The sequence below is a fragment of the Enoplosus armatus genome, chromosome 8, assembly GCF_043641665.1.
Source record: "Enoplosus armatus isolate fEnoArm2 chromosome 8, fEnoArm2.hap1, whole genome shotgun sequence".
NCBI classification, from domain to species: domain Eukaryota; kingdom Metazoa; phylum Chordata; class Actinopteri; order Centrarchiformes; family Enoplosidae; genus Enoplosus; species Enoplosus armatus.
This window is the reverse complement of record NC_092187.1, coordinates 4,228,545-4,244,233: the sequence shown is the minus strand read 5'-3', so window position 1 is coordinate 4,244,233 and position 15,689 is coordinate 4,228,545. Positions and strand designations below refer to the sequence as shown.

Below are 15,689 nucleotides of genomic sequence, written 5' to 3'. Positions count from 1 at the left end.
TTAATGTGTGACATAGCTTTTGTTTTTTGTGGAATATTTATATAATGAGTGTCAGATTTGCTTGCCCCTGCAGATTCACTGCAATACTGTAAGCGATAACGAGTTTGAAGTTACCACGACATGCCATGCCTTTATTTTGGAGATAACATGTATGACTTCCGGTAGTAACGGGATCATTGCTCTACTCCACCCGAGGAACAGGAAGAAGTTGTATAAACGCATTATAAAATGTATTTTGAATGTTTATCGGTACGGCCATTGTCTCAAGATGTCGGCAGAAACATAACACAATCAGAGGGGGGAGTCTCGGTAAATTTGGCTTTAACAAATAACTAAAACTACTGGCGTGCGTATAAAACGACATTGACGACAATCCATTGCGACTGACGACAAACCTATCATTGCGCATGTGCGCGCTGGTTGTTGTCAACGGTGGTTATGGAGATGAGATGGGACTGCGAGCTGTCAACATTACGGTGATGTTCGTGGTAAGATATCTTTGAAATACACGCGAGAATACTTCTATGTATTCTAAAATGTATACCAACAAAATGTAGGACATAACGAATGGCACTTGTCAGAACATTTGTTGGATTGTAGTCAGTCTAAATACCTTTAGAATACAGCTACTGTAAAACTAGCTATGTTGGCTGGCTGAGTACTTAACAGTTAACTTAGCTAATGCCCCCCGCCCAACGTGTCAGCAAGAGGGGCTTCCCTGTCCTACCCGAGGGGGTTGCGTATGTCATGTCCAGGATAGTTTATTTTCCCACACGCCAAATTTCATTCAGTAAACTGGCTGTTTAATATTTTCTGTCTTATGTGACAGAAGTAAATCCTCCAACAAATCTTTAAGCCTCTTGCATTCGGCATAACGTCATTTGCAGCAACTGACGTACATTCAGAACACATAAATGATGAATAAAGCCCAGTTTGACATTGCTGCCTAACCAGAGGTTGTTTAATAGCCTTAGTGTTATTCTTTTATTGTTAAATTCATGAGCTGAAATGTTTCTTTTCCATTCTTTGGAAAGTTAGTAATTGCTGTCTAATTGCTGTTTGTTTGTTGAGCATCATTTGGTCAAAACAAGTGTAACGTTCGTGACAAACAGTTTTGGCTGGTTGGGTAAAATATTTAGTATATAATATACAGACCTGTATATTTTACAGGTCTGTAAAATATATATATATATATATATATATATATATATATATATATATAAATCGTGTCACCTTCAACATCATCTTTACATTCATCATTGTCACTGATTGAATTTATTTGCATTTTCAGATATTAAATATCACATGTAAAAAAAAAAATACAATTAGTTTGTGTTCTGTCAGTGTCCATCAGAGGGATGCCCAGGAAGATAGGATTCATTGTGGTCAACTCTTCAAGTCATGAGGACAACTTCAGTGCCAAGGAGCTCATGGTCCATGCACCCACAGTCAATGGCTGGAGATCCAGCAGGTACATTAACACAGCGCTTTACTTTCAAAAGCTTTCTTAGAACACGTGTAAATGTTTCTATCCTCTTATGGAAACTCAACATTGTGTGAATCAAATATTCCCGCAGGCTGTGCTCCTACCCTCAGCACATCACCCTCCAGCTGGTGGAGAGAAGTCGAGTGAGGAAGCTGCAGCTGCTCGCCCACCAGTACCTGATCCCAGCCAAGGTGGAGTTCCACATTGGAGACACACTCCCTGAAACAAGCACCCCGGGGTTCCCTGGGCAGCTTCGCAGACTTGGGTGAGTATGCAGGCTTGGCCAGGCTCAGTTTTGACTTGCACCCTTTTGTGTATTATTAATTGAATTGCACATTCGGTTAATGCAAGTTTGTGAGATTGGAATGTTACACAACCACAAACATAGGTCATTTTTACGTGTTCAAGTGATCAAATGATCAATGTGGTCTTCTGGACTTTTCTGTTGAGGACATGCTCGTTCAGGCACCTGTTGATGATGCTCTTTAGACACACAGCTTTGTTCCTTTTGACCTGGGTTTGATTTTGTATCTAACTAGAGCTGCAACGTCATTTTTCAAGCAAAAATGTAAAACTTTTGCTGGTTCCAGCTTTTTAAATGTGAGGATTGGCTGCTTTTCTTTGTTGTTTATGATAGTAAAAGAAGAGTCTTTGGGTTTTGGACTATTGGTTGGACAAAAGACGCAATTTGAAGGCGTCACTTTGGTCTCTGGGAAATTGTGATGAGCACAATTCTTTGACATTTTATAGACTAAAAGATTCATAGATCGTAACAATAATCGTGACAATAATTGGTAGATGAATTGATAATGAAAATATTTGTTAGTTGCAGCCCTATATCTACCAGGAAGGAGATACATGCAGGAAAGCACTGTGGTAAAGTCATGTTGGATCTCCACAAGGTATTTGATCGTCTAGGTAATGTCAATTTGCTATATAAATTAAGCAGACATCAACTGGGTTCAGTAATATCTTACAGGAAGATATCAGAAGGTGGATGTTAATGGCATGGTTTCTAGTCTTAAGGCATAAGTTGCATGTTAACAATTAGGAAAATGCCCGCCATCGTCCTTGCCCAATGCACTGGCTCGCAACTGGAATTGGTCCCCAGGTGCTACACAGGTGCTGTCAACTACTAATAAATATCTAGTATGAATTACCCCACAGGGATAAATAAATGACCAGTATGATACATATCTATATCATCACAGAAGTAAAATGTAGCAATGCATTGTAGTCTTGTGTATATATTTCAGCAGAGGAGATGAACTGAAAAACAACAATGTACTCTCATCACAGCTACGTGTCTTTGTCGGACAATGAGAAGACAGGCTTCAAAGCTCGGGAGCTGAAGTCAGTCCATGTAGACGCCATTGGAACATACCTCAGAATCACCTTCCATAGGAACCATGTCAACCGTTACAATCCCCACAATCAGGTACTCTGTTAGATAACAGTGATGCACACACCACCACTATTTCACTGCCTAGAACTTTTGTCTGGTAGAGATACTGATCCAAACTGTGAGCAACTTGGTTTATGCATTGTTCTGTTTTGTTTGTCACTTGTAAATAAGTATTTTGGTTGGTGTTGCCTTCCAGAATAAATTTGGTTACTTAGGTTAAGAAATAAACAACAAAAATATAGATTAAAAGACACCAATTCTCATTAACAGCAGCTCTAACTGCAGCCATTTCTTTAAACATTGTCTTTCAAACATTTGTGTTTTAGATAATTCCAAGTCATTGGCTGTTTTTCTGAAATTTCCTCCAGTGTTTGAAACACATAGAAGTTATTTTGTTATGATTTCTTCTGCTTTAGGCTCTTAGTAGCAGCACTTAGCCTGCAATCAGCCTGGTATCCAATAGCAACACAGGCTGGAGCACCCCTCTCAGATAATACTTTACAGCCTCATTATTGGGATATGTTGTGGTGATATGGGAAAATCTTAAAGTCTACTGTAAATGTGGCTGATAGATGTTAAAACAGAAACCATTTTAGAGCAATTTGAGAAGGATTGAAGTGTGTGTTCTGAAGATGTCTACAAATGTCAAATTGTGTGGCTTCCTTTGAAATGTTGTGTGTTTAATGACCGATTTATTAGACACTCTTTAATTCATTTCCTGATACCATCTTGCCAATTATACCCTCAACTTCATAAGATTCATTTGCATTTTAAATAGTGCTGGAATGATTAGGCAAATACTAATTTAGTTGATTGACAGACAATTAATTAATTAATTGATTGAATAGTCTTTTATTAAGTAAAAATAACAGAACATTTTCGTTATATTATATCCCTGCAAATTGAATACCTTTTTCCCTGTTAATCAGGCACAGCAAGATTGGCTCTGATTACGTGATGGGATATAAACATTTTTAGGGACTGAAGTATTAATCAAAAGAATAATCAATAGTGTAATTAGCAACGAATGTAATATAATAGTTGCAGCTCTAATTTTGAAATATTTAAAGGCTGCTTTTTCCAGATTTGTAGCTTGAATTAGAAAAAGTTTTTTAAATTTGTCTTAAAAGGATTTTGAAACCCGGTGAATAGATTATGCTGATTTCAGTCAAATGACAAGGCTGATGTTATTGTATACTCTTTTTACTGTCAACAAATTCCTTGAAAAGACCAAAACCAACAATCTGTAAGTCCCGTTCGCAGTACTTCCCTCCCTGTTTTTTCCTTTATTCCTGATGGAGAGTTAAATCTTTAAAAACAGGCCATAAATCCATAGTTTCATTTTTAATCATTCCACATATTTTTCTAAAACAACTCAACATTGTTGTTTTTAACACAGATTACTCAAACAGGAGTAAATAGTACATTTGCTGGGGACTACTTCCAGCAGGGGATTAATACACATTTGGTGCTTTAATCAGTATTTAAAGCAACAGGACAGTTTATATGGGATTGACTTAAAATAAGTGTGTGAAGGAACATGTCACCCAGTTAAATCATGTGTTGACTACACATACACTACTTGTTATTAAGATCAATTCATTTTTGGTTTTTGTCTTTTCATGTGATTTGTTGATAATAATAAAAAAAATATAGAATGTAACCAGCCTTATCCTTTAAACTGTAGTAAAATAGTTCCACTATTAACTTCCCAACACGCACCCATTTATCACATGCATTGATTTTTTATTTTCTCACGCAGTTCGGTTTCGTTCAGCCGCCTCACCAACATCTTTTTATGATTTCAGGTTGCTTTGGTTGCCATTAATGTTCTGGGAGAGTCTTTGGATGGCAATGCTTTTAACACAATTGTAAGTGAACACTATCTTCACCTGTCACCCACCACTGAACTTACATCTGCACAGCAGTAGGTGGTGCTGTCGTGCTGTGGTTTTGTTGGACACTGCTCTGTCATCAGTCACTTAGAGTAGGGTTGACTGATGTTTCCTCATCCATCCGCTGACATTGCAGCCGTTATGACAGTTTGAACTTTTGGCATGTGAAAACGGCAAAAAGGTCTATATAGATATATAGATATATTCTATAGGTGTTATGTAGTGTTTATTCATATTCACAGATCCAAAGACACTACATAAGCATGTCTATGTATGCACACGTGTCCACCTCAATGTGGTGTGTGTGTGTGTGTGTGTGTGTGTGTGTGTGTGTGTGTGTGTGTGTGTGTGTGTGTGTTTAGGTGTGTGTATATGTGTCAGGAATGTAGTAATGAGACACAAAGGGAGGACAGTATGTAATCACACAGGAGGCCTTTAGTTAGCCAGTGTAATCAGATAGTCCTGCAGACGGACAGGTCCTGGAGGAGAGAGAGCACCTTAAAACACACACACACACACACACACACACACACACACACACACACATATGCACAGACACAGAGACATGGAAAGACACGGACACACACTCGCACAGATTCCAGTGAACAGGCTGTGCATTGTTGTTCCGCTAATCCGACTCTGAGCACCTCCACCACAGCCGTGATCTTGCCTGGAGGGTCGGCTAGATCTTGTTCTCTTATATCTGTTCTGTGGGTGGAAGTTGTGTTTGTCCCGTTGAGGGACGCTGTGGTGTAGATACTGGAAGAAAGCTCACTTGAGTATGTGTTGCTGTCGGTTCATACAAATTATGAAGAAATAAAACACATCTTCTCACTTACCCCCAGGGGTATCTAGCCATGCAGATGGTTTTGGTTTTATTTGTCCAGGTTTTGAGATATTTTTCTTTGAGATATCTTCTGCCTCTGAATGGAATTTTGTTCATGGTTGATGGTAAACAGCATTTTTTCCTGTCACAAAGATGCTGAAGCTCCCATCATGGCCTCTGCTCTGTGGCGGTCAAAACTTTATTTTTTCTTACTATTCTGTTGTTCTCCAACTAGTACTGCCAATCTTCAGATTTTAAATGATGCTCATAAAGTGTAAGTTCTCAATTTCGAGCTTGCTCTTTCTTTGTGTTTACATGTAACTTGTGTTGCAGGCCTTTTTCACAGCAGACATTTTGACTTGTCATAGTAGGAAAAGCCCAGGTGTTACTAATAACATTATCAATGGCTCTTTTGCCTGCAAGTGTCACAGTAAGCCGTGACAGTGATCCACCATGTATAATACCAGGACTCTGAGACTGAAGCAACTAAATAGAATTCAGCCATCATTCATTTTATTATTTACACGGATGCTTTTTATTATTGTGACATGTTAAAATGTGTTCCGGGAAAAAGGCCTATACCTGACCATGGTAATGATCTCTCCCTCTCTCCGTCTCTCATTTAACACCTGGTTGATGGACCATTGAATTGATACAATAATCCTCACACATGTTTTCTTTCATTATTAATAGTATTTACAAGTTTCTATTTTCCTTCTTCAGTCTATTTCTTCATGGGCTGCTCAAATGAAGGTTGTCTTATAGATTGTTGAGATCCACTATTTATTTCCCACATTGCAGACTAAATTCCATTCACTTCTGTTGTATTGGGGTGGTGGCAGAAATCTCAGAGACAGATATCTCAAAACCTGAACAAATAAAACCAAAACTATCTGTTTCTGGCTACAACTATAGCTACAACAATTTTTTTTTAATACAATTCGGGTGAACTGACCCTTTAAGTTTATTTTAAGAAGTGTAGTTCATTAACATGACCTGCAATTGTGCTTATGGCCGAAGCAAAAACATCAGATCTAATCCTTGTCAATGACTAACGATGATAATGTGACATTAACATTTCAAAATAGGTTAATAACATAATGACATAATCAGTTAACCAATAAACTAGGCTAGGTTAATCAAGGGACTGTCAATCCCTGTTTATTTCCTCTTAGTAATGTTCGACTATAGCTTCGACTATAGCTTAGCTTCTTATTTCATACTGCATGAGTGTGCAGTGTTGTTCTTGTAGCTACTTATTACTGGCCATCAGGAAGTGGTGCTCTGCTCTACCAGGAAGGTTGTCCTTAATCAAATAAATTTGTGGTTTGGCGCTCATGAAGTAATGCAAAAATGATGTCATCAGTAGACACTGTTTCCTTAACATTTCAGGTGATAGCAGTGTACACAGTGGATCACAAGTCTGCATGTATGACAGTCAGGTGCAGTGAGGTGCTGATTAATGATTGGGTTTGGGTTTATGTGTGTTTGTGTGTGAGTGTACTTGTATTACTGCCATTTTAAGGTCCAAGGAGTATCTGGTGAAGTCGTTCTGACTTTTGTAAAGGGCAGTGTTTTGGTCAGTTTTAGGTTCAGGTAAGGGCTGAAGATGAGGGTCACCTTAAAGCAAATGGGATTAGAAAACAATGGTCAGGTCCTCCTGACACAGTAATACAAGAGTATATATGCATGTGTGTGTAATTTGTCCATCTGTTTACCCCCAGCCAAGCAGAGAGCAGCTGATCGAACACTACCTCAACAGTACCCAGCTGGAAGCTGCCTTGGACACGACCTTCATGGGGTGAGGCTAGGCCATTGAACCCTGGTTTCTTTGTCTTGTGACAATAACATTGTTCAACAAAGCCATTTAGTCTGGAAGAAAACCAATAAGGCATTCAAGGTCACTTGCATTTGAAGACAATGCAGGTGGCGGCCCGTGCAAAGAGGAAAACACATTTCGAAATAGTTTTTTCTTAGATTTTTTTTTTTATATCAACCCCCAAGGGATGTTTCACCTCAGGGTCTCACTCCTTGGGGGGGTCGGTCAGTGTTTTTCCCCTTTGATCAGGAATTGCACAATACTGAGCCCATGTAACTGATGATGACACATGTATTGTGCGCTGGCATTGTCTCAAATGAATTTAGACACTAAATCACATTATTGTGTTTCACAAGTTTAACAAGCTCAGACCTGACAGAACGGTGTTGTTGTGTAGAAAGAAATGTTTGAAACATTAAATAAACTGAAACATTCAAATGTTTGTTGTCTTTGTGTCCTTTCTTGCACCCAGCAAATGTGAGTCCATCTCCCCCTTGGACGACCTGGCCTTTGACATGTACCAGGACCCCGAAGTTGCCCACATCGTCCGTCTACTGGATCAGAAGAAGCAGGACATGGTCCGGCAGGAGAAGTACGAGCTGGCCAAGAATCTGAAGCAGGCCATCGCAGACCTGCAAAAGGTACTGTAGCCGCTGGGAGGCAGACTGGATGGCTACAATGTATTGACACCAAATATTTGCTCGCATGGTTGAGCAGTATGCACGACGAATGCCAGGGTGTGTTCTCGTTACAGCATTTTAGAGTCTTAATGAATTACTCATGGTCTGAAAAAGTCTTCAATAAGTCATATTTAAGGCCGTCAAAAAATTCAAAAGGGCTTAAGTACAGTTATAAGAGATCCTCAAGGTCTTTTCTACATTTCACTTTTTGTATGAATTAAACAAACTCTTACAGTGTGTTAATTAGTGAGCTTTAGAGGCGTTGGTTGGTGGATATTTGAACATTTCCCTGTGCTTCCAGTCATTATGCTAACCTAAGCTAATCGCCTACCGGCTCTAGCTCTATGCTGAACACACAGACTGAGAATGGTATCATTTAATCATATAACTCTCGGCAAGAAAGCTAATAAGCATATTTCACAAAATGTCAAACTATTCCTTTAAAGCCACTTGAACTACCTGCATCGTTTTGTTTTACACATTTTGCACTCTGCTTCATTCACACTTATTCTAAAGAATGTTTTCCCACACAGCTGGACTGTAAACTGCCATTTTAGCAAGAAAAGTAAAGGGACGAGCTGCCGCTGAACAGGCTTTTAAGGTCGGACTTCAGTATTTAGGTGTGACAGTTGCATTTTGTGTTAATGGGCTTTGGAGACTGTGGGATTGTTTTCAGTAAAAACAAGTAGTATGTGAAACACACAGGCGCACAGACTCACAAACACACACGTGCTAAATATCCCTGGTTACTGGAAGTGTTTTTTCCAGCAAAAGGCCGTAGATTTTGGCAAGAATATGGCAAGAGAAAATACCAGGATGTCTATTCCCAGTAGTCAACCTTATATTCTACTTACTTTCTATTCCGCTACCTTTTAGTGAGAAATCTTGTACTTTTTACTCCACTACATACATTACTTAGATAGTTTTTATAACAATAAGCAATGCATTTCAAGGAAATATAGTTTGCAGCATGTTTATACCCAATCTATGATTAGTGCTGGGGTGGAGTCAGGCCATGAACAGTCAAATACAGCTATGAAAACTGTGAGTAATGTGTTATCATGGTGAGGAAATAATTCAGGTCCAGATATCATTATCCATCCACTGCCAGTGCTACTGATAATAATATTTCTCCTGCAAATCTCAACTTTGTGAGGCGTGTATTCTTTTTACAAATGTCCAGTGTAATTTCACCTCTGTTTGTAACAGTAGCTGTTAAACATTGTTCAGATTCCTGTTAGTGACCTCCTTTGTGTACAGTGTTACCATGCTGACCATGAATTCTTAATAAGCTCAACAGCTGCAGTGATGGTCCTCGGGTAGTGTCTCTCCCACTCCCAACCGCAAGCCTTTCTGTAACCAGATAACGCATACGCACATTAGCACCTTGTTAGCATGGCATTAGCATCGCGGACAAAGCAGTTGCCAACGTAGTCATGCTGAAAATCCCTTGTCATCGCACCCTCAGGATGTCGGAGGATGGTTTTTGGCGTTACATGATATCTGAAAACACATCTCAGGAGGAAAACAGGACAGAAGGCAGAGCGTATTTCTTCCACTTTACTTTGAGTTTGTCCAAAAGAGAGAAAAGAATCACAAAGCGTTGATGTTCAGACTGTGTTGCTTGGCACCTGGTTAGCAACCTAATTCAGCTTAATGGAATTTCCTCACAAAGAAATTATGTGTCTGACTTACTGGAAGTTTCTGTCAAATTTCCAGCCAGTAAATCTTAATGATTCACCTCGTGGCACACTTACTGTTATGTGGCACCGGGGCTGTAATACTGTGCAGAGTGGAACTGCCCGTGTCAAGTCCAAGTCAATCCCCAAACCTGCTCCAGTTAGGTTTTAAGGATAATTCTGGTTAATTACAATTTGGGTCTTGTTTGTGCAGCTTTGGCCATTGTTTCTATCTAAGTTATGATATCTGGAAACGCAGTGACATCAGCACAATGAGGCCCAAGGTGGCAAAAAACACAAGCAGACAGGTTGTAAACAAACATCATTGCACAGGAAGACTGCGTACGACTACAGAAATTACAGTAGGTTGAAGTTGAAACCATAGATGTTTGCAACTCACAGTTTGGGTAATACTTTTACCCTTCACCTTTGTTTTCTCTTCCAAATAACTTTGACTAACCTTTGTTTACAACCTGTCTGATTGTCTGACTTCTCGTATTTCTTTCCCGTTTTGTAAGAAACTGGAATAACCCTTTAAGAAAAGACCACGCCAAGAACAAGACCAGAGCAGATGAAATTATATTTAAGACCAGGACCAAAACAGGCCCATGAACAGTGTACAAACTGTATCTTCTACATGCAGTAGATATATCAGCATGAGCACTACTGTCACCTCCAAGATAAGTACAGACGATGGAGAATAATCCCTTAAACTGTGAGCAGTGTTAGGTAATAATATAGAGTTTTAGTCAGTATATGCTGACAAACATAAATCCAAGACATCATGATACCTACAAAAAGCCCTGCTGCCATTTTTACCTGTCTAAAAAATGCAGTGGAGGCTCACTGTGTCACTGCAGGGCTGTCTTTACCTTTCCTTGTCCCGGGCTCTTCTAGGTGGGGGAGCGTTTGGCTCGATATGATGTGGAGAAGCGATGTGCCATTGAAAAGGAAGACTATGACCTGGCCAAGAAGAAGAAGGAGCTGATGGAGGAGTACAGGAGGAGCGTTTACCAGCAGCTGGAGGTCCACAACCTGCTGGACATGGCAATGGTCAGTCACCAACCACTGACGGCAACACTTCACCTGTGTAATAACACTGTGTGTGTGATGGAAAAGATACATTTTTGTCAGGCTGAGAGAAACTACGGGATATGGGGAAAAATCATAATCATCTTATTCTGCCAAAACTGAATTCTGTTATTCTGTCCATATCACCAGATCACGAGGGCAGCAGATTCCTCCCCAGCTCAGGATCCTCCCTCCCTTCAGCCCTCTCCAGGTCGCTGCTCCATCCCCACCAAGCCCCTTATGTCCACAGACACATTCAGGAAGGGGAAAACAACTAACGCTCCACAGAACCAACAGCCAGACGCAGGAACTGTTGCGCCCAAACTAAGCTGCCAACCTGACACACCGCGCACCCTTAGTGCTGTACCCAAGATAGACGTAAGTGCCAGTTTTTCAAATGTGTTGACAATGCAACACATCACAACATCCTTATACAGCATGAAACACGTCCAACACCTGCAGACACTAACTACAGTAACAACGTGTCCAATAATCATTTGTTGAAGTTCTGATGATCCAGTTCTAGACAGCTGTACCTGTAGCTTGTTCTGCTTGGATGAACTCCTGTATTGTTGTTGTAAAAATAACCCAGCTCACTTAAGGCAGGAGACGTGTTCCCAAGGTGCTACACCTTGGGAACACGTCTCCTGCCTTAAGCCTCTGTAGTGTTGGAACACGGCACACATAGGGAAATTATGACCAGCGGGGGCTTTTATGCTTTACTCACCACCTACTGAGACCAGCCCTACTGCAGGTTTGGGTTTCACTATTTAATTAAAAGCGTGCAACAGTTGGCTGACTCCAGCACCTGCCAACTGGGCCTCAAGGCAGGACTTTGAGCCTTGTACAAGGCAGCAGGGTGTCAGTTGGCCCCTGGGCACAGGAGACAGCGCTGACTGGGTGGAGCTTGGGTTTGTATAGAGGGGGTTAAACATTCATTGTCATCATGTTGTTGAATGATCAACCTATTCAGTAATCAAGTGCTAGTGAGAGTTAGAGAAAAGAACAAGGCTAGAGGTGATCAATTTTTCAAAAGGATGGACATCCTTTTCAGGCTTGAAAATGTTGATCATTGAGCCTTTGAACTGAGGGATCTCTAGGAAATCTGTTAGTTTGTGTACTGGGGATACCAAAGGGATACCAAAAAGTTAGTTTAACCTCAGTTAGCTTAGCTATCCATGTTTTCTTTTTTTTTTCTCACCAGGCTTTCTCCGTAGACCTCTATTGGAAGGCTAGCCTCTCTCTGGGCCTTCTCTGTCAAGGGCTCTGGCTCTCCGCTCATCTCAGGGCTGTGTGGAGTTCTTTATATATATGTATATATATATATATATATATATATATATATATATATATACATATATATATGAGAGAGAGAGAGAGAGAGAGTACCTATAGATATAATTAAAACGTGAAAGTTATATAATATATATGAATATTATAATACCTATGCTCTTGTCTTGTGCTGACAGGTTACCAGTTTGCCTTATGATGAGAGGCCGCTGCCTGCCCTTCAGAGGAAAGACCAACCTGTGGTGGCCATCCAGAGCCCTGCAGAGCAGCCCTCCCCCCAACCTGACACCCAAAGAACTCCACACAGCCCTGAGATGAGCGGAGAGCCAGAGCCCTTGACAGAGAAGGCCCAGAGAGAGGCTAGCCTTCCAATAGAGGTCTACGGAGAAAGCCTGGTGAGAAAAACAAAGAAAACGTGGATAGCTAAGCTAACTGGGGTTAAACAAACTTTTTGGTATCCCTTCACAATATTCTGTGAAGCCTATTTTAGCTGTCTCACATATTGGTATCATCGTAGTAGTAACAAGATACGCCGGTAAAGAAGTGTTTGAAATGTTTGAGGTAACTTAGAAAAAGTGATGTGACATATGATCCGTATACCTTACACAGCATATATGCAAATCTCTATCCACATCTGCTATAATACCCACAAAACTGATATTTGTGATATCTTTTCCACCCCTTGGCCAATCTTTTGTCCTCTCTTCTTTTCCAGGTGGCTGGGGCTTATTCCAAAACCTGGTCCTTCAGAGGGGATGCCCTGCTGGCTGTGTACAAGAAGCTTTCGGAGCTATCACCCACCACCCCCAGGGAGGAGCTGAGAAACACGATAAGAGCTGCAGTCTTCCTGGTCAAGAAGGCCCTCCTGGATAAAGTGTCTTCTGTAAGTCATTTCCTCAAAAGAAAAGTCTAGTCAACGTCTTCTATAAACCATGTTCTCTGGACTCCTGTTACAAACAGAAGTAACCTTCACGTTGTTAAATCATAAGCGCACACTCACACATGCACACTCTTATCAATGTTCCCCCTGTACCATATGCAACCCCGGTCTCTCTCTCCCAGAGCTGGCTTCCTTAAACAAACAGTTTTGACAAGGATGGCCTTGTAACCTCTCTGTAGGAGTCGACTACAGCTTGTATGATAATGAAAAGGGTAGTGCCATAATAATTCTAGTCATTTATTTTCCTAGTCACATTGATACACAGAATACTCCATTAAGATGTTTCCTGTTTAATCTGCTCTTCCGCAAATGTGCTTCAGTTTAGTTTATGTTAAATACACCCTTCTCTGGAAACTCAGTGGCCCAAGTTGCAGGTCGTGTCATTACATCCTGGCTCTGAATGTAGCCCAGGGTGCTTGTCGTATGTCTTTCCAGTCTCAATTTACCTAGTAAACACAAAATTCCACAAATGTTGATAATACTCTGGTAATTCAGTCGACCTGTAAAAAAACAGGTAAGTTGGCGTCTTTGCTTTCTACTATCTGGTGGGTATGTCTGGTTGGCGTGTCAGCGAGTACAAAATAAAAACCTTTTATAAAACTTGCTCCAACAACATCCATTCACGACTATGATTGTCACTGTCCATCTACATACTCCAACTAACTCAAACTAAACATTGCCAAGTCGAGCCTCTCTGCTAATTGACATCACACTGGTGCTAGCTTTTCTTGGAAAGTCCGCTAAATCTGGAGCTAAATGTCCACTTTCCTTAGGTTTTCCACACCTCCTTGAAGGTGCTGCTGCTCCTGCTGAGCCAGCTGATCCCAGGTTTGGGGCTGGGCCGGGCCGAGATGACCCAGTGCTTGGAGCAGACCTGGCCCAACCTGCTGGCCAGGTCTGGAGACTCGGCCAGCCGCCTCCGGACCACAGCCATTACCTTCATACAGGTATTGTAACGCACTGGACTGACACGTTTATTTGGCACCAGTGGCACCAGTTCATTTCCATTCACCCTTTGCTTCCTGATTTTGCAGTCTGCCTTCACCCCCTTCACCATCTTCCCTTGTGTAGAGCTCTGTGAAATCTTTTGTCTAATAATGTTTGAAAATCAGCAGCCTCTTTCTTTTTTATTCCATAAAACAACATCACAAAAAAGCCAGCAGACATTTTGTCAAGTGGTATGCAATGTAAAATGTACTGAAGAGGCTGCTGATGTTCTTGGTGATAATCTCATTTGACTATGGTTATTATATCTCAAAGTTGAAGTAGTAGTGATTTCTGGATAGTGGATTTCTACACAAACCAACAGGGTGGAACTCCTGTCATCTTGTAACAAATACAAAAGGGTTTAAGTAACCTCCCTGTCCCATTAGGCGGGCCTGTACAAGACTCTGTAGGGTGGGACGCTTACCAATACAGCATTACTACAAACTCAAACACACAAAATAAAACCAATACAACTGTGCAATGATAAAACCAAAGAATTACCTTTTAAAAAAACATGTAAAGTATTTACAATATTATGGATAAGTTGGAGGAGTGAGAATATAGTGCTGACATGTCCTTTTCTGATGGTTTCAGTATGTACAGAAAAACTACCAACAAATCAGTAGCTAAAAGTAATCCAACATATCTGGGATACACCTGAACAATGCAGAACTATTCAAAGTTTTTCTTTGAAGAGCTGACCCATGTAAACATAAAGTGGTCTCTGCAGCTGAATCAGTTCTCTTCCTTGAAATCTATCTAATAACAACAATAGTGTATCGAGACTGTGAGTACATTTAGAGACATCGCTCCTTTTATATAAAAAAATCCTCATTTCATTTTCATGTAGACCTTGATCTCACCATTATCACATGGTTCTCAAGAAATGTAGTCATCAAAGAAGAAGTCTGGATCTGTTATGGTTAGGAATTCTGAGCAGTATGAGAAAGATGTTAGATCACACATGGTGAAATGATGAATGAATGAATGTCATCCTTTAGATCAGGTTAAAGCAGAGAAAGAAGAGTCTTTTTCAATAGGTTGGATTTCTGAAAGAAAAGAAAGAATAATGTAGATTAAATGTAAAAATAAGAAAATATTGGTAAAATTGGTGTTCAATAGGCACTTTTAGAGACCTGCCCTACTAACTGACTGCCTTCCAACCAATTCCTTATGAATCTTACCAAGTTAGTTTTATGAACATTTTGTTCACACTTTCATGAAAAGAGAGAAATTCGAATGGGGAGCTCCTTTACATGTTCTCATGCCTGTTTGGTTATGGGCCTAGGAGGAAGGATTCATTCATAATGCCCAAATTAATTTTAGAAATGCATCATCTTTGACAAACTATTTCACTTTCACTCAAGACAACAGCTATAAAATGTTGTCTGTGGCTCTGGAGGAGTTATTTTATCATCATCCAGAACGGAATGGACAACACTGTCTCAATTCTTGATCAATATATCTAGGGAGTCTGAGATTTACCATCACTGATTACAGGATCTTGGATGCAGCTATAGCAAGATTTAGAATTTCAGGTGATTTTGAATGTGTGATATACTGCTGGCTTCCCATCCCCCTCTAGGAGAACCCTTTACTACAAATGTTATT

At 40.3% G+C, this 15,689-nt stretch overlaps 1 protein-coding gene across 1 annotated transcript in view; it reads left to right on the top strand.

The window, feature by feature from the left end:
* The first annotated feature begins 1,358 nt into the window (after positions 1–1,358).
* cep104 (centrosomal protein 104) overlaps positions 1,359–15,689 on the top strand; it is a 29,228-nt gene continuing 14,897 nt past the window's right edge. The window contains exons 1-11 of the mRNA XM_070911009.1: positions 1,359–1,471; positions 1,578–1,751; positions 2,786–2,924; positions 4,700–4,762; positions 7,337–7,413; positions 7,904–8,072; positions 10,688–10,843; positions 11,012–11,239; positions 12,331–12,546; positions 12,867–13,034; positions 13,865–14,038. Coding sequence (XP_070767110.1) covers positions 1,359–1,471; positions 1,578–1,751; positions 2,786–2,924; positions 4,700–4,762; positions 7,337–7,413; positions 7,904–8,072; positions 10,688–10,843; positions 11,012–11,239; positions 12,331–12,546; positions 12,867–13,034; positions 13,865–14,038 — 1,677 coding nt within the window. The remainder of the gene's footprint in view (positions 1,472–1,577; positions 1,752–2,785; positions 2,925–4,699; positions 4,763–7,336; positions 7,414–7,903; positions 8,073–10,687; positions 10,844–11,011; positions 11,240–12,330; positions 12,547–12,866; positions 13,035–13,864; positions 14,039–15,689) is intronic.